The sequence below is a fragment of the Pseudophryne corroboree genome, chromosome 8 (genome assembly GCF_028390025.1).
Source record: "Pseudophryne corroboree isolate aPseCor3 chromosome 8, aPseCor3.hap2, whole genome shotgun sequence".
NCBI lineage: Eukaryota > Metazoa > Chordata > Amphibia > Anura > Myobatrachidae > Pseudophryne > Pseudophryne corroboree.
In genome coordinates, this window is record NC_086451.1 from 477,665,517 (window position 1) to 477,692,046 (window position 26,530).

The following is a 26,530-nucleotide window of genomic DNA, read 5'->3' on the forward strand; positions in this document are numbered from 1 at the left end:
GACATCACTAGCTCTCCCACTTGTGCCGCAGCAGAACCAGGCTGCCTGGATGTGAGCAGGACAGTATGCATTCCAGGCAGAGACACAGGAGTATCAGGTTTCATGTGATACTGGCAGAGCTTCCTGACCAGAGGAGAGATAGGAGGGTGGAGAGAGCTGTGAGTGACCCAGGGATCCCACCTTCTCCTCCTCCTCCTTCCTGGCTGTCAGAGTCCTGTGTAGCCTGTTATCTAATGAGAGCATTCATGTCTAGAGAGAGACACACACAGAGCATCCTCCAGAGTCCTGTCCCAGTGTGTTAGCAGTACTATTGCAGTTTTGCAAGATAAATTATAGATTGTATTTTTCTATGTGTATTTTAAGCTTAAATTGTCTTCCACTACAGGAAAACATTACAAAATAGTTGTTTCTCTATTAGGTGGAGATATAAACAGTACCCAGGCCTTCTAAATCTATTACTTTAAATCTAATATACACCATTGGTTTATATTTAATATACACAATCCATACCTCCCCTTGACCCATTCCAAGAGGGACAAAATGCTCTCCACCTGGACTTCCCTCTCAATTTATGATTGTAATCATTTTTGTTGAAATATCTTTTTTATCAATGAAATAGTTCAACATATGTGATGCCAATCATGTATTAAAAGGGAAGCTCTGGTAGAGAGCATTTTGTCCCTCCCAGAATGGGTCACACTGGGAGGTATGCACAGTCTAATATGCAGTACACCCTCCCCCTCCACCAGTGCCCCCCTGTACTATGTGCCCCAGCCCCCCCCCCAAGGCTTAATCCGGCCCTGACAATATGTAATAAGAGTACAACGTGCCAGATAGTTACCAATTTAAGCTACACATTGCTGTAAGCCAGACAACAGACATCCACCAGGTGGCTCGAGATCTATCTGGCTGGGAGCTGTGAGGGAAAATAAGGTGGTTCATTGGGTTCATTTCCCTGGGAGTATGGCTGAAGGGTCCTCCCTGACTGGCTGTGTCTTATCTTGAAGATAATACAGAGCCCTGTTTACCTGTTGTGCTATTAGCCAGCACGGCCTGTTGACTATCCGGCTATCGGCTCAATGCGACATCCCATGCGTTAGCCGAGTACAGAGATGTTTCTCAATGTCACAAATCCGGCTGGTGCATCTAAAGAAAAACCTGCTTGGAGATTTGAAGTCAGAGTCGTTGTAACACCCGAGACCCGGTGTCCGCACTGACAGATGCATGCCGGGGGATATGAACAAGGGTCTGTCCATCACATCACTGCCTGCAGAACGCCTGACTACTAGTCCACTGAGTCAGCGTATGTGTTATTATTATAAGTGGAAAATCCTTTCGCAACATACAATGTATTACAAGATTTACTGCCGGCAGACTTAGAAGTTTAAATACCATAAGCTGCAGTCTACAGGGCTAAAGCTGGATACACACTATGGGCCTAATACAAGGTTGATTGCAAAACAACATTTTCCTCTAATGGGTAAAACTATGAGCCTAATTCAGACCTGATCGCAGCAGCAAATTTGTTAGCAGATGGGCAAAATCATGTGCACTGCAGGTGGGGCAGATGTAACATGTGCAGAGAGAGTTAGATTTGGGTGGGTTATATTGTTTCTGTGCAGGGTAAATACTGGCTGCTTTATTTTTACACTGCAATTTAGATTTCAGTTTGAACACACCCCACCCAAATCTAACTCTCTCTGCACATGTTATATCTGCCCCTCCTGCAGTGCACATGGGGGGGTCATTCCGAGTTGTTCACAAGCAGATTTCGGTCGCAGCGCAGCGATCAGCCAAAAAATCTGCACTTCTGCGCAATGCGCACGTAGGTCGTACTATTATAACGAACTATGTCGTTTCATACAAGGTCTAGCGAAGCTTTTCAGTCGCACTGCTGGCCGCAGAGTGATTGACAGGAAGAGGGTGTGTGATACCCGCGTTTGGGGTATCCCTTCTGCTAGTTAAACCAGTTGCAGATGCACTGTGAGGATTAAAATCCTTTTTACACTGGTTGCTAAGCAACTATGGCAACCAGGAGAGGAATATGTATAACACTAGGACCCTGGGCTTTCCATCAGGATCCCTGCAGAGCGGGAAGCTGGGAGCGCTCTGATTGGCCGTGTTGTGTGGGGAGAGAATCAGGGAGGAGAACTGCAGTGAGCAGAGAGAGAGAGCAGCATGGCAGTGGAATAGGAGGCAGTGTGTCATGTGTGGGTGTGAAGAGCTGTACGCGGAGGTCTGGAGGCGCACTGCGCTGGGAGAGACTGGGCATCGAGAGACGGCTGTCATCCTGAAAAGCAGCAGTGAGAAGTGACCGGCAGGAGCTGGCAACAGCAGCAGATAATGCAGGTACTCTACTTCACCCCAGACAGCCCCCACATATGGGCACCCAGACCAACAGTGATCACCCTGACAGCTTGCAACATCACAGCCCCTTGGGACAGATCACAGCAGGACCCTATGTACAAGGAGAGGGACATGTGGGATTTATTTGGAGCTGCCTTCCATTGTACCAGAGAGAGCCTTAAGGGATAGGGTTGTGTGAAACCCTCTGCTTCCCCTTACCACTGCAATTGCAAGGAAAACACGAAGTGACACTTATCCCTAGACTGTTTGAGCTGCAGCACAATGTGTGTGCCAGAATTGGGTCATTTGCTCTGTGACCCACTGACTGTGAAATGACTGACTCCACAGCGCCCTCTATTTGAAGCATTGCTAGACTGTGAAATGACTTACTCCACAGCGCCCTCTATTTGAAGCATTGCTAGACTGTGAAATGACTTACTCCACAGCGCCCTCTATTTGAAGCATTGCTAGACTGTGAAATTACTTACTCCACAGCGCCCTCTATTTGAAGCATTGCTATACTGGGATATGACTTACTCCACAGCGCCCTCTATTGGAAACTGGTGCTATACATGGCAAGTAGCTGCTCCACGGCACCACCCGTTGGATTACAAATACTGTGCACAGTGCGAACTCATTCTACAGCACCCCCTGTAGGACAGTGATATAGCTGGAACATTTTGTCAGCAGCATAAACTGAACATATCCAATCTAGCGCCATCTAGTGACCCGTCAGTATAACGCATGCATACTCATGAAACAGCTGTATAAGACGTCTGAGTGTTGAAATTCTGAAATGCTCTTGTGTTAATGTTATGTTATATTTTTAGTATGTGACTAAAAGTATCGTGGCTTATTGAATTGCACTGAACTTTACTAAGAGGTGAATTTAGTCACATGGACCGGTGACTAACCCTGTCTATAATAAATCTTTGTTACTGTATCCCACCGTAGTGGTCCTTTCACCTTTAAAAGGGGGGTGTTGACTATACTGGGGTATCCCCGTCCCTTCTGCCCAGGTCCTACGCAGCCTTCCCACGCAGATTCCGCCCGACGTCGCGACAAGCAAGAACCGAACGACCAGAGAGGCCGCAACTGGACAGGCGTGAGACTGCAGGTACGCTTAGCCACCTATCACACTTGGCGTCCGCGAACAGGATACGAGCAAGATGACGGATCCACAGGTTCTCGCTACTCCCATGCTACCACCGGCACTCGGACAAGGAAACACGACCACCATGGCGGCATCACCGTTGACTATGCCATACTATTTTGGAGCACCATGGTTACCAACGTTTGCAGGAAAACAAGTGCCGGGTTCGAGTACGTTCAAAGAATTCAAAGACAAGATGTACTCCATGTTCCGCCTGTACTCACTAACCGAAGAACAGAAAATAGAGATCGTTATGGGTCAATTGACGGATTCGGCACTACGGGAAGTGAAAGCATGGGAAGACAGCGAAAATAAGACCGTCGAAGGGATCTTTAAGAAGCTGATGATCATATTCGACTGCGAGACCATAGCGGAATTAAAGAGCCGCCTTTATGCGAGAAAACAAAGACCTGACGAATCACTGCGAGACTTCGCGCTGGCCCTACAAGAAGCTGCAAAGGCTATACGGGCCCTGGATGAACGAGAAGTCGAAGGGATAGATAGAACGTTAACAGACCTGTTTGTAGAAGGGGCAAGAGGAGAGACGATTCGCTCTCAAATGCGCATGGAGAGACGACAGCAACCAGGGAACTCCTTCTCTGAATTCAAAGAGACGGTGCTGCAGATCCTTGGGAAAAATCAGAGCAACAATGTCGTGAAAGATGCGTCTTCAGAGTGGAGTGAAGATGACAGCTACAGAGAAACCGCACTGCCCGTGAAGTCAGACGGACTAGCCCAAGTGGGAGCGGTTCTCCAGCAAGCACAAGCCCCACCGGGACCAGATCCTATGGAAACGCTCAATCAGAGGCTGACGGAGATGATATTGAATCTCTCCCAAATGAGCCGGAGATTAGAAGAGCTCGACAGGGACCAAGATAGGAATATACACAGAGAATGGCATCAAGAGCAAGATTGGCAGAGTCGTCCTCGCTGGGACGTGGTAAGAGAATCGGGCCGACGATTGACCGATCAATTCCATGCTCCGAAAGGCACTGTATGTCAACAGACCTCCGAAAGAGTGGAGAGAATAGATCTACCATGGGAGGAACGACCCAGAAAAGCAGGACCAAGACTGGTGTGGCAGAGTCAAGTCGGAGTGATGGGTGTACCATCTGGTGGGGATGATCGAAGAACCAGAACAAGAAAGGCGACAGGCCAAGTATTGTGGTTTAGTGCAACGCGTGGTTACGGCTTCATAAGGAGAACAGACACTAAGAGAACCATATATGTTCACTATACGGGCATTCAGAAGACCCATCAGAACAATTACTTCCGAAGCCTAGGAAGCGGGGAATGGGTCGAATTTGAATTGACCAATGGAAAAAGGGGCGTTAAGGCCATCAACGTCACAGGTCCTAATGGCGTTCCAGTGCAAGGCAACAGACATGCCAGAGAGCGTAACCGGTATTGGCGCTGTCCGCGGTATAGAAAGCCTCCACTCTACTACCAGCAAGACTACTGGGACAGCGGAAGCAGAGAGGAACCAAGAGACAGTAATAGTGAGACCGGTAGACCTAACACCAATCCTCCTCGACCTGAACGGATACCCCGGCCACCCGAACCTGAAGTCCCAAAGCAAAGGAAAATGCTGGACACAAGCGAGAGACCGGTTGTGAAAGGTCAGAGTGAGACAGTGCAGCAGTGCCTTCAAAATGTGATAAAGCCTCAGATTTCTCCTCAACCAAAACGAGAGTACATCCCAAAAAGGCAAGAAGCAGATTACCGTGCAGCAAATTTCGAGCAAACAGATGCCGGTGCGACTGACCAGAAAAGGGACACTGAAGCAGTGGCCCACATGGCCATGACAAAGATAGTGGAACCCGTGGAATCCAGAAGTCCGGAGCCAGCAATGCCACCGTCTGAACCCAAGCCCCAGGCAGAGACCCCACAGGCAGCTGAGAAGGCTGAGACCCATTCCACGGAAGAGAAGCCTGTAATGGATAGTGAGTACAGGACCATAACGGGAGAAGAATTCGCCTTCAGGATACAGCAGGCTATACGAAGATCAATGAGATGCGATAAAGGTGCACCACATGCTCGTTGCAGATCGCACGCCGTGATATAGAGTACCACCCATGTACACCATTGAAGAACCCGTAACGCAGAGGGATCGGAGTCCTGTGGCAGAGGGATGGGGTCCCTGGGATGGACATACCCTAGCTATTTAACAATAGTAAAAGTAGAAAGGTATAACTGTTCAGGTTTAACTTGTTGGCATCTAATTATTTGCATGTATTGGGAGTTCAAAGACTGTGGTGTAGGACTTTAATCCATTGCAGTATGCGTGGGGACACGCAGAATTTCAGCGGGCGAACATGTGATACCCGCGTTTGGGGTATCCCTTCTGCTAGTTAAACCAGTTGCAGATGCACTGTGAGGATTAAAATCCTTTTTACACTGGTTGCTAAGCAACTATGGCAACCAGGAGAGGAATATGTATAACACTAGGACCCTGGGCTTTCCATCAGGATCCCTGCAGAGCGGGAAGCTGGGAGCGCTCTGATTGGCCGTGTTGTGTGGGGAGAGAATCAGGGAGGAGAACTGCAGTGAGCAGAGAGAGAGAGCAGCATGGCAGTGGAATAGGAGGCAGTGTGTCATGTGTGGGTGTGAAGAGCTGTACGCGGAGGTCTGGAGGCGCACTGCGCTGGGAGAGACTGGGCATCGAGAGACGGCTGTCATCCTGAAAAGCAGCAGTGAGAAGTGACCGGCAGGAGCTGGCAACAGCAGCAGATAATGCAGGTACTCTACTTCACCCCAGACAGCCCCCACATATGGGCACCCAGACCAACAGTGATCACCCTGACAGCTTGCAACATCACAGCCCCTTGGGACAGATCACAGCAGGACCCTATGTACAAGGAGAGGGACATGTGGGATTTATTTGGAGCTGCCTTCCATTGTACCAGAGAGAGCCTTAAGGGATAGGGTTGTGTGAAACCCTCTGCTTCCCCTTACCACTGCAATTGCAAGGAAAACACGAAGTGACACTTATCCCTAGACTGTTTGAGCTGCAGCACAATGTGTGTGCCAGAATTGGGTCATTTGCTCTGTGACCCACTGACTGTGAAATGACTGACTCCACAGCGCCCTCTATTTGAAGCATTGCTAGACTGTGAAATGACTTACTCCACAGCGCCCTCTATTTGAAGCATTGCTAGACTGTGAAATGACTTACTCCACAGCGCCCTCTATTTGAAGCATTGCTAGACTGTGAAATTACTTACTCCACAGCGCCCTCTATTTGAAGCATTGCTATACTGGGATATGACTTACTCCACAGCGCCCTCTATTGGAAACTGGTGCTATACATGGCAAGTAGCTGCTCCACGGCACCACCCGTTGGATTACAAATACTGTGCACAGTGCGAACTCATTCTACAGCACCCCCTGTAGGACAGTGATATAGCTGGAACATTTTGTCAGCAGCATAAACTGAACATATCCAATCTAGCGCCATCTAGTGACCCGTCAGTATAACGCATGCATACTCATGAAACAGCTGTATAAGACGTCTGAGTGTTGAAATTCTGAAATGCTCTTGTGTTAATGTTATGTTATATTTTTAGTATGTGACTAAAAGTATCGTGGCTTATTGAATTGCACTGAACTTTACTAAGAGGTGAATTTAGTCACATGGACCGGTGACTAACCCTGTCTATAATAAATCTTTGTTACTGTATCCCACCGTAGTGGTCCTTTCACCTTTAAAAGGGGGGTGTTGACTATACTGGGGTATCCCGTCCCTTCTGCCCAGGTCCTACGCAGCCTTCCCACGCAGATTCCGCCCGACGTCGCGACAAGCAAGAACCGAACGACCAGAGAGGCCGCAACTGGACAGGCGTGAGACTGCAGGTACGCTTAGCCACCTATCACAGGTGTTTCTGGGTGTCAACTGACCGTTATCAGGGAGTGAGCGGAAAAACGCAGGCGTGCCAGATAAAAACGCAGGCGTGGCTGGGGAAACGTAGGCGTGGCTGTCCGATCGCAGGGCGTGTTCGTGACGTCAAAACAGGAACTGAATAGTCTGAAGTGATCACAAGCGCTGAGTAGGTCTGGAGCTAATCTGAAATTGCAAATTTTTTTGTAGCCGCTCTGCGATCCTTTCGTTCGCACTTCTGCTAAGCTAAAATACACTCCCAGTGGGAGGCGGCATAGCGTTTGCACGGCTGCTAAAAGCAGCTAGCGAGCGAACAACTCGGAATGACCACCATGGTTTTGCCCAACTGCTAACAAATTAATTTGCTGCTACGATCAGGTCTGCATTAGGCCCATAGTGCAGGTGGGGCAGATGTAACAAAAATTAAGCAGCCAGTATTTACCCTGCACAGAAACAATATAACCCACCCAAATCTAACACTCTCTGCACATGTTACATCTGCCCCCCCTGCAGTGCACATGGTTTTGCCCATTAGGGGAAAATTTTATTTTGCAATCAACCTTGACTTAGGCCCAATACACAGAGAAGCTCTGAAGATTCCATTAAATGACACATAGAATGACTGCCTCATTTGAAACACTGGGGGTGATTCCGAGTTGTTCGCTCGCTAGCAGATTTTAGCAGCATTGCACATGCTAAGCCGCCGCCCTCTGGGAGTGTATCTTCGCTTAGCAGAATTGCGAACGAAAGATTAGCAGAATTGCGAATAAAAATTTCTTAGCAGTTTCTGAGTAGCTCCAGACTTACTCCTACACTGCGATCAGCTCGGTCCATTTCGTTCCTGGTATGACGTCACAAACACGCCCTGCGTTCGGACAGCCACTCCCCCGTTTCTCCAGACACTTCCGCGTTTTATCCTGGCATGCCTGCGTTTTTCCGCACACTCCCTGAAAACGGCCAGTTTCCGCCCAGAAACACCCACTTCCTGTCAATCACACTCCGATCACTTCAACGATGAAAATTCTTCGTTTTGCCGTGAGTAAATCTACTAAGTTTTGAGCTAAAATACTTAGCGCATGCGCACTGCGTACCATGCGCATGCGCATTTTCGCATTAATCGCTCCGTTGCGAAAATCGGCAACGAGCGAACAACTCGGAATGACCCCCACTGTGCGTACTCCCGGCAGAAAACGCGTCTTGCTTTAGCTGAATAGCTCTTTTACAGATCCTCCCAGACCCAGTGATAGACAAATCTCTCTCTGGTAAGGATGCAATCTCAGCTTCCTGTCCGCTATCTCTCGCAGGCCAGCCGGTGTTCTCTGACAGACAAGTCCTTGCATCCTCCTGAAAGGATTTCACTTCCTGACTCTGTAACATCGGACAACAAAGAGCGCAGGATGTGCCCTGTACGACCGTCGCTATATATATATGCCGGATCAGCGCATAGAAACAATATTTATTCTGTGTCTGTAGCAGGAGTAGCCGACATGTCAATAGCCATCTGTTATTCCCACTCCAAATCCCAGAATGCTCTGGTGCCACGGGGGGCGCCCGTCCTACTGCAATGACGCCAATGTGGCATTATCTGATAGCATTTAATTGATGGAAATTATTCATCTTCTGTGTGTAACTTTATTATGGGACAGCAAACTAGATACTATATACATAGCCTCCAAAGTGTCTTATATTGGGCCCGCTAAGGGCCCTCATTCCGAGTTGTTCGCTCGCAAGCTGCTTTTAGCAGCTTTGCACACGCTAAGCCGCCGCCTACTGGGAGTGAATCTTAGCATATTAAAATTGCGAACGAAAGATTAGCAGATTTGCGAATAGACACTTCTTAGCAGTTTCTGAGTAGCTCCAGACTTACTCGGCATCTGCGATCAGTTCAGTCAGTTTCGTTCCTGGTTTGACGTCACAAACACACCCAGCGTTCGCCCAGTCACTCCCCCGTTTCTCCAGCCACTCCCGCGTTTTTCCCAGAAACGGTAGCGTTTTTTTACACACACCCATAAAACGGTCAGTTTCCGCCCAGAAACACCCACTTCCTGTCAATCACATTACGATCACCAGAACGAAGAAAAAACCTTGTAATGCCGTGAGTAAAATACCTAACTGCATAGCAAATTTACTTGGCGCAGTCGCAGTGCGAACAAAGCGCATGCGCAATTAGCGGAAAATCGCTGCGATGCGAAGAAAATTACCGAGCGAACAACTCGGAATGACCACCAATACCCCTATTCTTCCATTCATCCCAAATACACCCTATTCATATTCCCTTGGCTTAGGGGTCGATGTACTAAGCCGTGGAGAGAGATAAAGTGGAAAGAGATAAAGTACCAGACAATCAGCTCCTAACTGCCATGTTACAGGCTGGGTATGAAAGATGACAGTTAGGAGCTGGTTGGCTGGTAATTTGGGGGACATGTACTAAGCAGTGAAAGTGGAGAAGTTGCCCATGGCAACCAATCAGCTGCTCTGTATACTTTTATAGTATGCAAGTTATAAATGTTACGTCAACACTTCTCCACTTTTATCACTGCTTAGTACATGTCCCCCTTCATCTCCATAAATATTATCTCTCTCCAGAGCTTAATACATAGACCCCTTTATCTCTCTCCAATGCTGTACATACTGTACATTAAACTCTTTATATCTATTGAAAATCAGGATTTACACTGAAAAAAATGGAACTGTAGGCTAGGTAATGAGGGTCCAGCGTCAAACGCAGGATCTCTAGAGGGGGGTTTCCCAAATGCATTCCACAATCTCCCACTCTGTGGAACATTAGTGCAAGTGCGGGAGTCTGGGGGAGCGGTAGAATAACCTAGTCACGACCCTGGATATTAATGTAAACATTAGTCTTTTTATAAACTGGATACTGTATGGACTACAGTATTTATATTTAACACAAGATTTTAGCAACTTGCCAAGAGGAGGGGGTTTTCCGTGCAACCTGAAACCCCCTCCCCCCCCCCTGCATTTGCCTATGTCCCCAGACTTACTGCAATCAGTCAGACGCATGTGGTTGATGTATTAAGTTTTCACATGTGTCTGAGTTGCAGCGCACATGCTTCCCGATTGTCTGCGCAAATGACACAGCGTGGAAATGGACGCACATTCTAGTGGGTGGTAACAGAAGGTGGCAAAGTGCGTCACTGAAAGCAGCTGCTACAATGCACCACAAATCCTTGCGACAAATGTAACCGCCTTCCGCGGTGTATACCTATCTATTTATACGGCGAGCAACATAATTTAGGTGTTTTTGGTTTGAGATTCTTTCATAAATATCTGACTAAACTCTTTGTTTGTCTACAATAAATAAATAAATGTGAAATCTGAGAGTTTTGCAAATAATCAATAACTACAGTATGCTTCTAGTCGCATCTATAATCATAAGAAGCCCCCGCTAAACAATACTCAAATAAAAGCCCCTAATACAATATCTTGCGCAAGTGAGGTTAGTAAATATGTATTTATGGTTTTTTTCCTAAGCTAAGCTATAACTACAATAGTGTTGAGGCCTCATCTCCTATATAATAGCCATGTGACTCTGTGCCTGGCGTTCTAACGCTGGGCGGAGTCACAGTCACAGATCTGGGTGGCTGCATGCAGCCAGGAACAGTCCCCTCCCTCGGTCCGCCCATCCCCACCCAGTCCCCTCCCCATCTCCACCCAGTCCCCTCTTTTCCTCCTCCCTGTACACTCCCTGCACCCTGGTGACACTGCAGCCGGTGAGTCTTGCGGCTGCCGCACAGTCCGGAGGAGAATGCCGTGGACGACCTCTAACTACCGCACCCGCCTCCCTCCCACCCGCGGCACCCACAGCCTTCACAAATATCTGCCCCCCACCCGCGGCACACGCCCCGCTCCTACCCGCAGCACTCCCGCCCCTCCCCCACCCACGCCACTCCCGCCCCCTCCCCCACCCATAGCACCCACATCTGCAGCACACCCCACCCCTCCCTCACCCACGGCACTCCCGCCCCTCCGCCACCCACATTATCCACCACATCCGCCCCCCACCCATAGCACCCACACCCACAGCACCCCCTGCCCCTCTCCCACCCGCGGCACTTCCGCCCCCACCTGAAGCGGGTGGGGGAGGGGCGGGGGTGCTGCGGCTCTGATACCTGTGGCCACTGTGTGTATAAGCTGCGCTGCATACACTAGCAGCACGCCCTTCCCCCTTGCAATATTTACCCACTAGCATAAACTTTTTTGCAGGTAATACTCCATATAATAACAATTATAGCACAGCTGAAGCCCGTGCAGGGGTTAACGGGTCGTAGCCTCTTGCAACGGTATTTTCTCTCTAACACCTTGCCTCTCTTTATCCTCTCCCTACCACCCTGCCTCTCCCTATCCTTTACCGATCGCACAGCGTTTCTCTACATTCCCTTTCTCCCCCCCTACGCCTCTCTATTTTTTCTCAACTGGTCCCCATTTCTGTATGCCCTCTATACTGCCCTGCATTTCTGTATCTGTTATCTACCGGCCTGCGTATGTTCAAAGGCATGCAGGGGTTAACGGGGCGTAGCCCCTAACGACAGTGTGAAGAGCGCCCATAGGGCGTGATGAATCACCTAGTTAAATAATAAATACAGTAGTATTGTTGTGAGTATAGTGCAACCTTGTAACCCCAGATATAAATATACAGCAATTACAATAAACACGTTAGAGTTCTCCATAATTGAATTCCCACCACGGATCATGACTGCCTATAAAAGCAGCAGGAATGCGGTCTCGGTGTTTGTGCGCAGATCCCTGTGAATGTATTTGGACAGTAGGAATGCAGATCTCTTACCATGGTGTAGCCGTGGGCCACCCGCAGGAGCTCCAGGCATCCCTGTGCGTCCCCGAATGACCGGATCCCTAAACAGTTGGACGGATGAAGCTGCTTCATGAGAAAATTGCAGCAAACCTCTATAACCTGCGAGAGCTGGAGAAGACATGCGGCGGCCAGCAGGCTCTCTATGGTGTCCTCCTTCAGCTCTAAAATACCTGGAGATGACAGATAAAAAAATATATATATATTTTTCTCTATATGAGGTGCAAGAATTTTTTATGCATCTAGTGATACAATTTACAGGTTTCCTAATTGCAAGTTAATCAAGCAAAAACAAACATAACACATCTACGTATGAACTTCTGAATGCAGTTTTTGGGGGTGCTGTTCATCAAGGGTGTATCTAGGTGTCCGAGCACCCCTGGCAAAGTAAAGGACTGACGCCCCCCCCCCCCATACACACACACGCACACTTGAAATAGGGAAGGCACGTGTGCTAAAAAGGGCCATGATCACACAATAGTACCCGCAATTCAAATGACACCACACAGTAGTGTCCTTTACTCACATTACACCACATAGTAATGTCCATTATTCACATTACGCTACACAGTAGTACTCCTTATATACATTATGCCCCACACTAAGGCCCCTTATTAACATTACGCTACACAGTAGTACTCCTTATACACATTATGCCATGTTAGAGCCCATTACATGCATTACATCACAGTAGTGCAAACCCCCCCTTATACACATTACGCCAGGTAGAGCCCCTTATACACACTGTGACAGGTAGAGCCACTTATACACACTGTGCCAGGTAGCCCCTTGCACATTGCGCTAGGTAGCCATATATACACACTGCATCAGTTAACCCCTTATACACTGCACCAGGTAGCCCCTTATACACACTGCACCGGGTAGCCCATTATACAGACTGTGCCAGGGAACCCCTTATACACACTGTGCCAGGTAGAGCCTCTCAGAATAGAGTGAGTGTGTCTGTGAGTGTAAGTGTGTGTGTGTCTGTCTCTGTTACTCACCAGCTCGCCAGACAAAGTTACTAGCAGGACAGTGCCGCATGGGGAGGTGGGAGGCGTACAGTGCGGTGCAGACAGCGGGGGAGAAATCAGATGGCTCCCCCAGGCAGTGCCTCACTCACAGGGTCACCCAGCAACATGTAGAGCTGGCAGCAGCGGCAGTCAAAGTTCCCGGTACCGGTGTCAGGTATGGAACCGCACAAAAATCAAGAAAATCTACATAAACTACAGCTCCCAGCAGCCCTTGCTGCCGGGAGTTCCTGGGCTCTCAATGGTTGCTGGGAGCTGAATTTTATGTAGCTTTTCTTGATTTTAGTGCGGTGCTGTGCCGGACACCGGCGCCAGGAACTGTGGCTGCCATTGCTGCCAGCTCTACATGTTGCCGGGCGTCACTGCGGGGGGGAGGCACACACAGGCAGTGCCTCTAAATATCTACCCCCTGACCACGGGTGGCACCGTTAGGCAGCGCCCCTCCTTTGCTGGCGCCCCTGGCGAGTGACATCCTGGCCAATGGGCAGATACACCCCTGCTGTTCTTCTTGACAAAATGGAACTAAACTCAGAAATGATGTTGCCTCATTGTAAAGGGTCTATGGTGGTCATTCCGAGTTGATCGCTAGCTGCATGCGTTCGCTGTGCAGCAAAGAGGCAAAAAATTGGCACTTCTGCGCATGCGTATGCGGCGCAATACGCACGCGCGAAGTACTATTACAACGAACGATGCAATTTCACACAAGGTCTAGCAAAACTTTTCAGTTGCACTGCTGGCCGCAGAGTGATTGACAGGAAGGGAGCGTTTCTGGGTGTCAACTGACCGTTTTCAGGGAGTGTTCGAAAAAACGCAGGCGTGCCAGGAAAAACGCAGGCGTGCCAGGAAAAATGCCGGCGTGGCTGGGCGATCGCAGGGCGTGTTTGTGACGTCAAAACAGGAACTGAACAGTCTGAAGAGATCACAAGCGCTGAGTAGGTTTGGAGCTACTCAGAAACTGCACAAAAAATTTTTGTAGCCGCTCTGTGATTCCTTCGTTCGCAATTCTGATAAGCTAAAATACACTCCCAGTGGGCGGCGGCATAGCGTTTGCACGGCTGCTAAAAACTGCTAGCGAGCGAACAACTCGGAATGACCACCAATGTACTAAGGTCTCTCGCCAAGGCTTAGTACATAGGGCCTAATACAGACCTGGTCGCTCCTCTGCGTTTTTGCAGAGGTCTGCAATCATATAGTTCCTGCCCATAGAGAGTGAAAACCTGCCCCGTGTAAGTGTGCGAATGCATGTGTACGCCGTGCAAAAATTTCACCAGACAGCGGACATCTGCAAATCCGTTTGTAACTCGAGTGATTTTTCCAGTGTGTGCAGTGTGTGTGCAGCCCAGGACTTACTCCTACAGTGCGATACAAACATACTGATTGGAGCGGCGCTGATGTCACATACCCGCCCTGAAAACGCTTGGGAACGCCTGCGTTTTCCCTGACACGCCCAGAAAACGGGCAGTTACACCCACAAACATCCGCTTCCTGTCAGTCACCTTGCGTACACCGAGCGATCGAATATTCACACCATTCTGTCGCTGTTTGGCGGCAAGCCTGCACTTTGCGGTGCATACGCATGCGCAGTCATTTGATAATAGTTCGCCGTGCGATTTTGCACAACCGCCATCAGATCTGACTCGGGACCATAGATTCTTTAGTCTCTCTGACTGGTACTTTAGTTATGGCCCTGAAATAACATGTGCAGTGCAGAGTTTCTATCCCCGCTCACAGACATTGCTGAGGATGCTCAGTTACTGACAACGCTCTGCAGCAATAATGTGTCACACTTGGAGTAGGAGCTGACTGGCTGGTACTTTATCTTTCTGCACTTTATCTCTCTCCAATGCTCAGTACAGTACATAGACCTGAGACAGGCCACTTACGACTTTCCGAATCTTCATCTCTGACCCGCATCTCTCCTTCCTGCGTCCAGGCCTGGTGACAGGGGGGGACAAAGGGGACACTTGTGCAGGGCCCCAAGGATCAGGGACACAAATAACGGGGCCACAGTGCCAACATTGCTTTTTATAATGTATGCTCCAACTGCTCAATTTAAGTAGGAAAACAATGAACAGGTCCCCCCCCTCCCCCCCCCCTCCCCCCCCCCCTCCTGTTACCCCATCGCTGTGTCCAGCCCCTGTGGTCCACGCTGTATTGCAGTGGTTCTCAAACTTTTCTGAATCACCGCACCCGTAGGCCAAAAGATTCCTATTGAGAAATTTTACAATAAATATTGAATTAGGTAAATTGTGTTTATATGTCATCCTTAGATTCAATTGTGTGTTAAGGAACAAGAAGCCTAGTTCAGATCTGATCGCAGCAGCAAATTTGTTAGCTAATGGGCAAAACCATGTGCAGTGCAGGGGGGGGGGGGGGGGCAGATGTAACATGTGCAGAGAGAGTTAGATTCTGTAATGACGCCCTGTGGACCCGGCGTTATTATAACACAGGTGGGCGTTATGTCTGGGTGACACAATAAAACATATAGTGTGACATTGGCTACAGGTGTCCCTGCTGGTCTGAATGTAGATATTAGTATTAGGTGATGAAGCCATTGGTTAAAGCTATTTCACATAAACCGGTTATAACCAGATCCCTAATCATGGCAGCCATGTGTGATGTCACTGATGCTGAGCAGGCCATTATGACATCATAGTGATGTCACAGGCCTCACAGCCTACATACTGGGGGGCCGGCCAGCTGTGGCCTCATACTGCTACTAGCGACCTGCTATACAGTACTTTTACTCTGAGAGAGTGATTCTGACTGACCCGGCGACGTTACCCTTGGCTACGACAGATTGTACTGACTACGCCTTGGATTTGCCGAATCGGTAACAATGATCCATCTACTAGATCTTATTTTTGCACCGGTTATTAGTAACTGTGTGCCAGAGATCATCCGCTATATGGAATCTGAGAAGCTGATGATTATAATGGATGAAACACAAGGGCTGCTTAGTAACAGCGCAACAGTCACGAGTGCGGACATGATTATTGCGCTCTACGCCCATGTACTAGAGGTGAGGAAGGACGCTGCCGCCTTACTCACAGAGAACATCCCGCCTCTAGTGGTGAGAGCCATGATACAGGCAGAACAGGCAGGGAGGGACTGGCAGGCAGCTAGCAAAGTGCTAGTACTATTGTCCCAGCACTACAGGGACTATACCGTCTGTGAGATCCAAACGTCCATGACATCGGATGGCTGCCCCCCACTGTCACTGCAGCACACGCTGTCGTGTATAATGTCACCTTCCCCCAGCGTGCCTATTACTTCCATAACACCGGATGGGCTGTACAGCGCAGAAGTGACAGTGGAAAGCTGTGTGAGCAAGATCATAGCGATGGGAGGCGGCGAGGACATGATGAAGATGCTACGCCCTGTATTTAAGTCTGCCAATGTCCCTAATAAACTCTGCAGCCTCACAGTCGCAGCAGAGCTCCTCAAGTACGCCACCTGCCTGTCTGGAGGAGTATACAGCGTCATCATTAACACCATACTAACGGCGCTGTACGACTGTGATGAAGACGTACTCTTAATGGCCATACAGTGCGTGGTGAATGGTGTAGGATCATCACCAAAGGAGGCCAGGAAACTGGCCAGCACCATCATCGAGGCTCTCCTGCGCACACTGAAAGGTGCGACCGTGGCGATTCTATCCGCAGTGATGCAGGCCCTAATGGCCGTGGTGCGGATAGATGATAAGAAAAGCTGCCATGGAAATGACAGAATACTGTTCCGTGTGCTGAGATACATAAACCATCCCAGCGAAGATGTACAACTGAGCGCTCTGCAGCTACTTAGTCAGCTGATAAAGAGGTACCGGCGCTACCCATGTAGTGATATAGGTACCATAATAAGGGAACAGCTTGTAGCGATTCTTACCAAGATGCAGAGCATGAATGCAGAACTGTCATCGGCTGCAGCGGCCTGTCTGAAGACCTGCTTACCCCACCTGGGGTGTAGCACCAGACATCTGGAGGGCAGCTACTGGGGGGATCTCCAGTATGAAGAGTCCCTCTACAGGAACCTTGCAAGGAACCATCTGCTGAAGAAGCTGCTACTGAAGGCATTAAAGAAACTGCCCATATGCATGGAGACAGAAGACCTGGTGAGACTCATAAGCGTCATCAATGAGTTTATTCCACATGATCTCATGTCATCGAGAGATCTAAACAACATGGCCAAAGACCTGGAAAAGGCAATGAGACACCCAAGCACTGACATACACCAAGGTGCAAGGAGAGTGGTCCAGTGTCTTTCTGAGAAGTGGACGAGCCTGGCAACAGCCTGGGGGAAGGAGGAAGCCCCATCACATGTCATCAGGTGTACCACCAGAATCAGGGAACAACTGATATTAGCATGGTGGAAGGAGGGGGCTCAAGGTACTTCACAGGCCATCAGTGTGATCACCAGGCCGCGGAACGCGATGTCAGAGTAGCAGAAGGAAAGAGCTGCAATTATATCACAGGCAGCAGCAGAACCACCAGACCACGAGAACGTCTGGTGTGAGAGGTGGAAGCTGGAGCCGCACTACATCACAGGCCATAAGAGAGACCACCAGACCACGAGAACGTCTGGTGTGAGAGGTGGAGGGAGGACGCCATAACCCAGCCTATGTAAATCTCATAGCCGGTCCCAAGCCCGGATAAATGGGGAGGGGGTTTCCATAGAAATGTAACGCCCAGCTACAGTATGTAACCAATGGCAGGACAACTCTCAGAAACCGCGGCACAACTAGCGCATACGGCAGCACCATACTGCAGCTGGGTCCTTGGCGGAAAATGGACTAAGTACCAGCCTCTAAGCTGCTAAATGCAAAACAAATATATAAATATATATTACATGCCACACACAGGAAGGGATAGGATGCAGAGATGCTATATACTATAGATGTGATAGGATATATATATAACTGAACGTGCTTAGGACTATGGACATAATACAACGAGTATAATATGTAGGGGGTGGAGTCTGCAAGATTAGGAGAAAATGTAGATAATATAAGAGCTTGTAGATTATCAGCACCATAAAACAGGGCGCCTGGACCACACGAACCAATCAGAAATGAGCATTTTACACACTAACCAATCGGAATTGACCATTTTATACATTAACCAAGCAGAAATGATCATTTTACCTGTTCAGTGCAAGAGACATAGGGGCAGATGTATTAAATTGGAGATGGCATAAGGAAGTGATAAACCAGTGATAAATGCACCAGCCAATCAGCTCCTAACTGTTAATTTACATATTGGAGGTGACTGGCTGGTACGTTTATCACCTTGCACTTATCACTGCTGTATCACTTTCTTATGCCTTTTCCAGGTTAATATATCTGCCCTAATGTTAGTAGAGCTGTGCGGTTCCGTTCTCCAGATATCCGAACCAACACCCGGCTCGGATCCCCGGTGAAGATCCAAACCTATCCCAGGTTAGAATCTTCCTGCAGTTTGGAATTCAGATTTTAAATCCAAATTTCGGCTTTTGGATTCGGTTTGGATTGCAAAAATAACGTGACTTTAGCTGTTTTTATCAATTAAAGAAAAATAAAAAATCAGGATCCAAAACTAAAGCCAGATCTAGTCTGTGCACATCCTACAGGAGAAGAGATTATTCTGCTTATTAATAGTTTATTTTATCAAGAATAAACTATTTTTTATACTAACTAATGATTGCCCATTAACAGTCCCAGCGACAGGGGGGACAAAGGGGACACTTGTCCAGGGTTCAGGGGGCCCCAAGGTTCAGGGACACAAATAACGGGACCACAGTGACGATATTGCTTTTTAAAGTGTCTGCTCCAACTGCTCAATGTAAGTAGGAAAACAAGTAACAGCCCCCTAACCCCCCCCCCCCTCCTGTTACCCCATCGCTGTGTCCATCCCCTGTGGTCCATGCTGTATTGCCATCATTACGCATGTCGCTGCGCTGGCGCTTTTTTGTATGTCCCTGCCACCGCCACCGAAGAGACGGGTAGCCCAGCAGGAAAACCACCCGCCGGGGTCACTGACAGTCAAACGCTCAATTTTTTTTAAAGCCCCTCTGCCAAGTTAAGGGGGTTGTGGGGGCCCCAGAGATATCTGTGTACCGGGCCCCAAGATTTCTGTTGCTGGCCCTGACCCAGACCCCTAAACTACCCCTAATGCTGCAGTAATACTCTATGTTTCTATGTATATAATGTATTGTAAGAAAATATCTGCGCATCCAGTGGTACGGTTAGTATGGTATATACTTGCACGGTATATGTCGGTACTGTAAGCTAGAGATGAGCGGGTTCGGTTTCTTTGAATCCGAACCCGCACGAACTTCACTTTTTTTTCCACGGGTCCGAGCGACTCGGATCTTCCCGCCTTGCTCGGTTAACCCGAGCGCGCCCGAACGTCATCATGACGCTGTCGGATTCTCGCGAGGCTCGGATTCTATCGCGAGACTCGGATTCTATATAAGGAGCCGCGCGTCGCCGCCATTTTCACTCGTGCATTGAGATTGATAGGGAGAGGACGTGTCTGGCGTCCTCTCCATTAGAATAGAGATAGATAGATTAGATAGAGAGAGATTGTGCAGAGTCGCAGACAGAGTTAGTTTACCACAGTCAGTGACCAGTGCAGTTGCTAGTTAACTTTTATTTAATATAATATATCCGTTCACTTCTCTCTGCTATATCCGTTCTCTGCCTGAAAAAAAAAACGATACACAGCACAGTCAGTCACACAGTGTGACTCAGTCTGTGTGCACTCAGCTCAGCCCAGTGTGCTGCACAGTCATCAATGTATAAATTAAAAGCTTATAATTAATTGTGGGGGAGACTGGGGAGCACTGCAGGTTGTTAGCAGGAGCCAGGAGTACAATTATATTAATTAACAGTGCACACTTTTGCTGCAGGAGTGGTGACCAGTGCCTGACCACCAGTATAGTATTGTTGTATACTACTAATATCTCTTTAAATATCAACCAGTCTATATTAGCAGCAGACACAGTACAGTGCGGTAGTTCACGGCTGTGGCTACCTCTGTGTCGGCACACGGCAGGCAGTCCGTCCGACCAGAATTGTATTATTTATTATTATATACCTACCACCTAACCGTGGTTTTTTTTTCATTCTTTATACCGTCATAGTGTCATCCTAATTGTTACGAGTATACTACTATCTCTTTATCAACCAGTGTACAGTGCGGTAGTTCACGGCTGTGGCTACCTCTGTGTCGGCACACGGCAGGCAGTCCGTCCGACCAGAATTGTATTATTTATTATTATATACCTACCACCTAACCGTGGTTTTTTTTTCATTCTTTATACCGTCATAGTGTCATCCTAATTGTTACGAGTATACTACTATCTCTTTATCAACCAGTGTACAGTGCGGTAGTTCACGGCTGTGGCTACCTCTGTGTCGGCACACGGCAGGCAGTCCGTCCGACCAGAATTGTATTATTTATTATTATATACCTACTACCTAACCGTGGTTTTTTTTTCATTCTTTATACCGTCATAGTGTCATCCTAATTGTTACGAGTATACTACTATCTCTTTATCAACCAGTGTACAGTGCGGTAGTTCACGGCTGTGGCTACCTCTGTGTCGGCACACGGCAGGCAGTCCGTCCGACCAGAATTGTATTATTTATTATTATATACCTACCACCTAACCGTGGTTTTTTTTTCATTCTTTATACCGTCATAGTGTCATCCTAATTGTTACGAGTATACTACTATCTCTTTATCAACCAGTGTACAGTGCGGTAGTTCACGGCTGTGGCTACCTCTGTGTCGGCACACGGCAGGCAGTCCGTCCGACCAGAATTGTATTATTTATTATTATATACCTACCACCTAACCGTGGTTTTTTTTTCATTCTTTATACCGTCATAGTGTCATCCTAATTGTTACGAGTATACTACTATCTCTTTATCAACCAGTGTACAGTGCGGTAGTTCACGGCTGTGGCTACCTCTGTGTCGGCAGTCGGCAGGCAGTCCGTCCATCCATAATTGTATTATTATTATAATATATACCACCTAACCGTGGTTTTTTTTTCATTCTTTATACCGTCATAGTGTCATACTAGTTGTTACGAGTATACTACTATCTCTTTATCAACCAGTGTACAGTGCGGTAGTTCACGGCTGTGGCTACCTCTGTGTCGGCAGTCGGCAGGCAGTCCGTCCATCCATAATTGTATTATTATTATAATATATACCACCTAACTGTGGTTTTTTTTGCATTCTTTATACCGTCGTCATAGTGTCATACTAGTTGTTACGAGTATACTACTATCTCTTTATCAACCAGTGTACAGTGCGGTAGTTCACGGCTGTGGCTACCTCTGTGTCGGCAGTCGGCAGGCAGTCCGTCCATCCATAATTGTATTATTATTATAATATATACCACCTAACCGTGGTTTTTTTTTCATTCTTTATACCGTCGTCATAGTGTCATACTAGTTGTTACGAGTATACTACTATCTCTTTATCAACCAGTGTACAGTGCGGTAGTTCACGGCTGTGGCTACCTCTGTGTCGGCAGTCGGCAGGCAGTCCGTCCATCCATAATTGTATTATTATTATAATATATACCACCTAACCGTGGTTTTTTTTTCATTCTTTATACCGTCGTCATAGTGTCATACTAGTTGTTACGAGTATACTACTATCTCTTTATTAACCAGTGTACAGTGCGGTAGTTCACGGCTGTGGCTACCTCTGTGTCGGCAGTCGGCAGGCAGTCCGTCCATCCATAATTGTATTATTATTATAATATATACCACCTAACCGTGGTTTTTTTTTCATTCTTTATACCGTCGTCATAGTGTCATACTAGTTGTTACGAGTATACTACTATCTCTTTATCAACCAGTGTACAGTGCGGTAGTTCACGGCTGTGGCTACCTCTGTGTCGGCAGTCGGCAGGCAGTCCGTCCATCCATAATTGTATTATTATTATAATATATACCACCTAACCGTGGTTTTTTTTTAATTCTTTATACCGTCGTCATAGTGTCATACTAGTTGTTACGAGTATACTACTATCTCTTTATCAACCAGTGTACAGTGCGGTAGTTCACGGCTGTGGCTACCTCTGTGTCGGCAGTCGGCAGGCAGTCCGTCCATCCATAATTGTATTATTATTATAATATATACCACCTAACCGTGGTTTTTTTTTCATTCTTTATACCGTCGTCATAGTGTCATACTAGTTGTTACGAGTATACTACTATCTCTTTATCAACCAGTGTACAGTGCGGTAGTTCACGGCTGTGGCTACCTCTGTGTCGGCAGTCGGCAGGCAGTCCGTCCATCCATAATTGTATTATTATTATAATATATACCACCTAACCGTGGTTTTTTTATACCACCTAACCGTGGCAGTCCGTCCATAATTGTATACTAGTATCCAATCCATCCATCTCCATTGTTTACCTGAGGTGCCTTTTAGTTCTGCCTATAAAATATGGAGAACAAAAAAGTTGAGGTTCCAAAATTAGGGAAAGATCAAGATCCACTTCCACCTCGTGCTGAAGCTGCTGCCACTAGTCATGGCCGAGACGATGAAATGCCAGCAACGTCGTCTGCCAAGGCCGATGCCCAATGTCATAGTACAGAGCATGTCAAATCCAAAACACCAAATATCAGAAAAAAAAGGACTCCAAAACCTAAAATAAAATTGTCGGAGGAGAAGCGTAAACTTGCCAATATGCCATTTACCACACGGAGTGGCAAGGAACGGCTGAGGCCCTGGCCTATGTTCATGGCTAGTGGTTCAGCTTCACATGAGGATGGAAGCACTCAGCCTCTCGCTAGAAAACTGAAAAGACTCAAGCTGGCAAAAGCACCGCAAAGAACTGTGCGTTCTTTGAAATCCCAAATCCACAAGGAGAGTCCAATTGTGTCGTTTGCGATGCCTGACCTTCCCAACACTGGACGTGAAGAGCATGCGCCTTCCACTATTTGCATGCCCCCTGCAAGTGCTGGAAGGAGCACCCGCAGTCCAGTTCCTGATAGTCAGATTGAAGATGTCAGTGTTGAAGTACACCAGGATGAGGAGGATATGGGTGTTGCTGGCGCTGGGGAGGAAATTGACCAGGAGGATTCTGATGGTGAGGTGGTTTGTTTAAGTCAGGCACCCGGGGAGACACCTGTTGTCCGTGGGAGGAATATGGACGTTGACATGCCAGGTGAAAATACCAAAAAAATCAGCTCTTCGGTGTGGAGGTATTTCACCAGAAATGCGGACAACAGGTGTCAAGCCGTGTGTTCCCTTTGTCAAGCTGTAATAAGTAGGGGTAAGGACGTTAACCACCTCGGAACATCCTCCCTTATACGTCACCTGCAGCGCATTCATAATAAGTCAGTGACAAGTTCAAAAACTTTGGGTGACAGCGGAAGCAGTCCACTGACCAGTAAATCCCTTCCTCTTGTAACCAAGCTCACGCAAACCACCCCACCAACTCCCTCAGTGTCAATTTCCTCCTTCCCCAGGAATGCCAATAGTCCTGCAGGCCATGTCACTGGCAAGTCTGACGAGTCCTCTCCTGCCTGGGATTCCTCCGATGCATCCTTGCGTGTAACGCCTACTGCTGCTGGCGCTGCTGTTGTTGCCGCTGGGAGTCGATGGTCATCCCAGAGGGGAAGTCGTAAGCCCACTTGTACTACTTCCAGTAAGCAATTGACTGTTCAACAGTCCTTTGCGAGGAAGATGAAATATCACAGCAGTCATCCTACTGCAAAGCGGATAACTGAGTCCTTGACAACTATGTTGGTGTTAGACGTGCGTCCGGTATCCGCCGTTAGTTCACAGGGAACTAGACAATTTATTGAGGCAGTGTGCCCCCGTTACCAAATACCATCTAGGTTCCACTTCTCTAGGCAGGCGATACCGAGAATGTACACGGACGTCAGAAAAAGACTCACCAGTCTCCTAAAAAATGCAGTTGTACCCAATGTCCACTTAACCACGGACATGTGGACAAGTGGAGCAGGGCAGGGTCAGGACTATATGACTGTGACAGCCCACTGGGTAGATGTATGGACTCCCGCCGCAAGAACAGCAGCGGCGGCACCAGTAGCAGCATCTCGCAAACGCCAACTCTTTCCTAGGCAGGCTACGCTTTGTATCACCGCTTTCCAGAATACGCACACAGCTGAAAACCTCTTACGGCAACTGAGGAAGATCATCGCGGAATGGCTTACCCCAATTGGACTCTCCTGTGGATTTGTGGCATCGGACAACGCCAGCAATATTGTGTGTGCATTAAATATGGGCAAATTCCAGCACGTCCCATGTTTTGCACATACCTTGAATTTGGTGGTGCAGAATTTTTTAAAAAACGACAGGGGCGTGCAAGAGATGCTGTCGGTGGCCAGAAAAATTGCGGGACACTTTCGGCGTACAGGCACCACGTACAGAAGACTGGAGCACCACCAAAAACTACTGAACCTGCCCTGCCATCATCTGAAGCAAGAAGTGGTAACGAGGTGGAATTCAACCCTCTATATGCTTCAGAGGTTGGAGGAGCAGCAAAAGGCCATTCAAGCCTATACAATTGAGCACGATATAGGAGATGGAATGCACCTGTCTCAAGTGCAGTGGAGAATGATTTCAACGTTGTGCAAGGTTCTGATGCCCTTTGAACTTGCCACACGTGAAGTCAGTTCAGACACTGCCAGCCTGAGTCAGGTCATTCCCCTCATCAGGCTTTTGCAGAAGAAGCTGGAGGCATTGAAGAAGGAGCTAACACGGAGCGATTCCGCTAGGCATGTGGGACTTGTGGATGCAACCCTTAATTCGCTTAACAAGGATTCACGGGTGGTCAATCTGTTGAAATCAGAGCACTACATTTTGGCCACCGTGCTCGATCCTAGATTTAAAGCCTACCTTGGATCTCTCTTTCCGGCAGACACAGGTCTGCTGGGGTTGAAAGACCTGCTGGTGACAAAATTGTCAAGTCAAGCGGAACGCGACCTGTCAACATCTCCTCCTTCACATTCTCCCGCAACTGGGGGTGCGAGGAAAAGGCTCAGAATTCCGAGCCCACCCGCTGGCGGTGATGCAGGGCAGTCTGGAGCGACTGCTGATGCTGACATCTGGTCCGGACTGAAGGACCTGCCAACGATTACGGACATGTCGTCTACTGTCACTGCATATGATTCTCTCAACATTGATAGAATGGTGGAGGATTATATGAGTGACCGCATCCAAGTAGGCACGTCACACAGTCCGTACTTATACTGGCAGGAAAAAGAGGCAATTTGGAGGCCCTTGCACAAACTGGCTTTATTCTACCTAAGTTGCCCTCCCACAAGTGTGTACTCCGAAAGAGTGTTTAGTGCCGCCGCTCACCTTGTCAGCAATCGGCGTACGAGGTTACATCCAGAAAATGTGGAGAAGATGATGTTCATTAAAATGAATTATAATCAATTCCTCCGCGGAGACATTGACCAGCAGCAATTGCCTCCACAAAGTACACAGGGAGCTGAGATGGTGGATTCCAGTGGGGACGAATTGATAATCTGTGAGGAGGGGGATGTACACGGTGATATATCGGAGGGTGAAGATGAGGTGGACATCTTGCCTCTGTAGAGCCAGTTTGTGCAAGGAGAGATTAATTGCTTCTTTTTTGGGGGGGGTCCAAACCAACCCGTCATATCAGTCACAGTCGTGTGGCAGACCCTGTCACTGAAATGATGGGTTGGTTAAAGTGTGCATGTCCTGTTTTGTTTATACAACATAAGGGTGGGTGGGAGGGCCCAAGGATAATTCCATCTTGCACCTCTTTTTTCTTTTCTTTTTCTTTGCATCATGTGCTGATTGGGGAGGGTTTTTTGGAAGGGACATCCTGCGTGACACTGCAGTGCCACTCCTAGATGGGCCCGGTGTTTGTGTCGGCCACTAGGGTCGCTAATCTTACTCACACAGCTACCTCATTGCGCCTCTTTTTTTCTTTGCGTCATGTGCTGTTTGGGGAGGGTTTTTTGGAAGGGACATCCTGCGTGACACTGCAGTGCCACTCCTAGATGGGCCCGGTGTTTGTGTCGGCCACTAGGGTCGCTAATCTTACTCACACAGTCAGCTACCTCATTGCGCCTCTTTTTTTCTTTGCGTCATGTGCTGTTTGGGGAGGGTTTTTTGGAAGGGCCATCCTGCGTGACACTGCAGTGCCACTCCTAGATGGGCCCGGTGTTTGTGTCGGCCACTAGGGTCGCTAATCTTACTCACACAGCTACCTCATTGCGCCTCTTTTTTTCTTTGCGTCATGTGCTGTTTGGGGAGGGTTTTTTGGAAGGGCCATCCTGCGTG

At 48.1% G+C, this 26,530-nt stretch overlaps 1 protein-coding gene across 1 annotated transcript in view; it reads right to left on the reverse strand.

The window, feature by feature from the left end:
* The window catches only part of KLHL4 (kelch like family member 4), a 299,589-nt gene that overhangs the window by 65,928 nt on the left and 207,131 nt on the right, over window positions 1-26,530 (reverse strand). Inside the window, exon 4 of the mRNA XM_063938383.1 lies at window positions 12,181-12,377. Coding sequence (XP_063794453.1) covers window positions 12,181-12,377 — 197 coding nt within the window. The remainder of the gene's footprint in view (window positions 1-12,180; window positions 12,378-26,530) is intronic.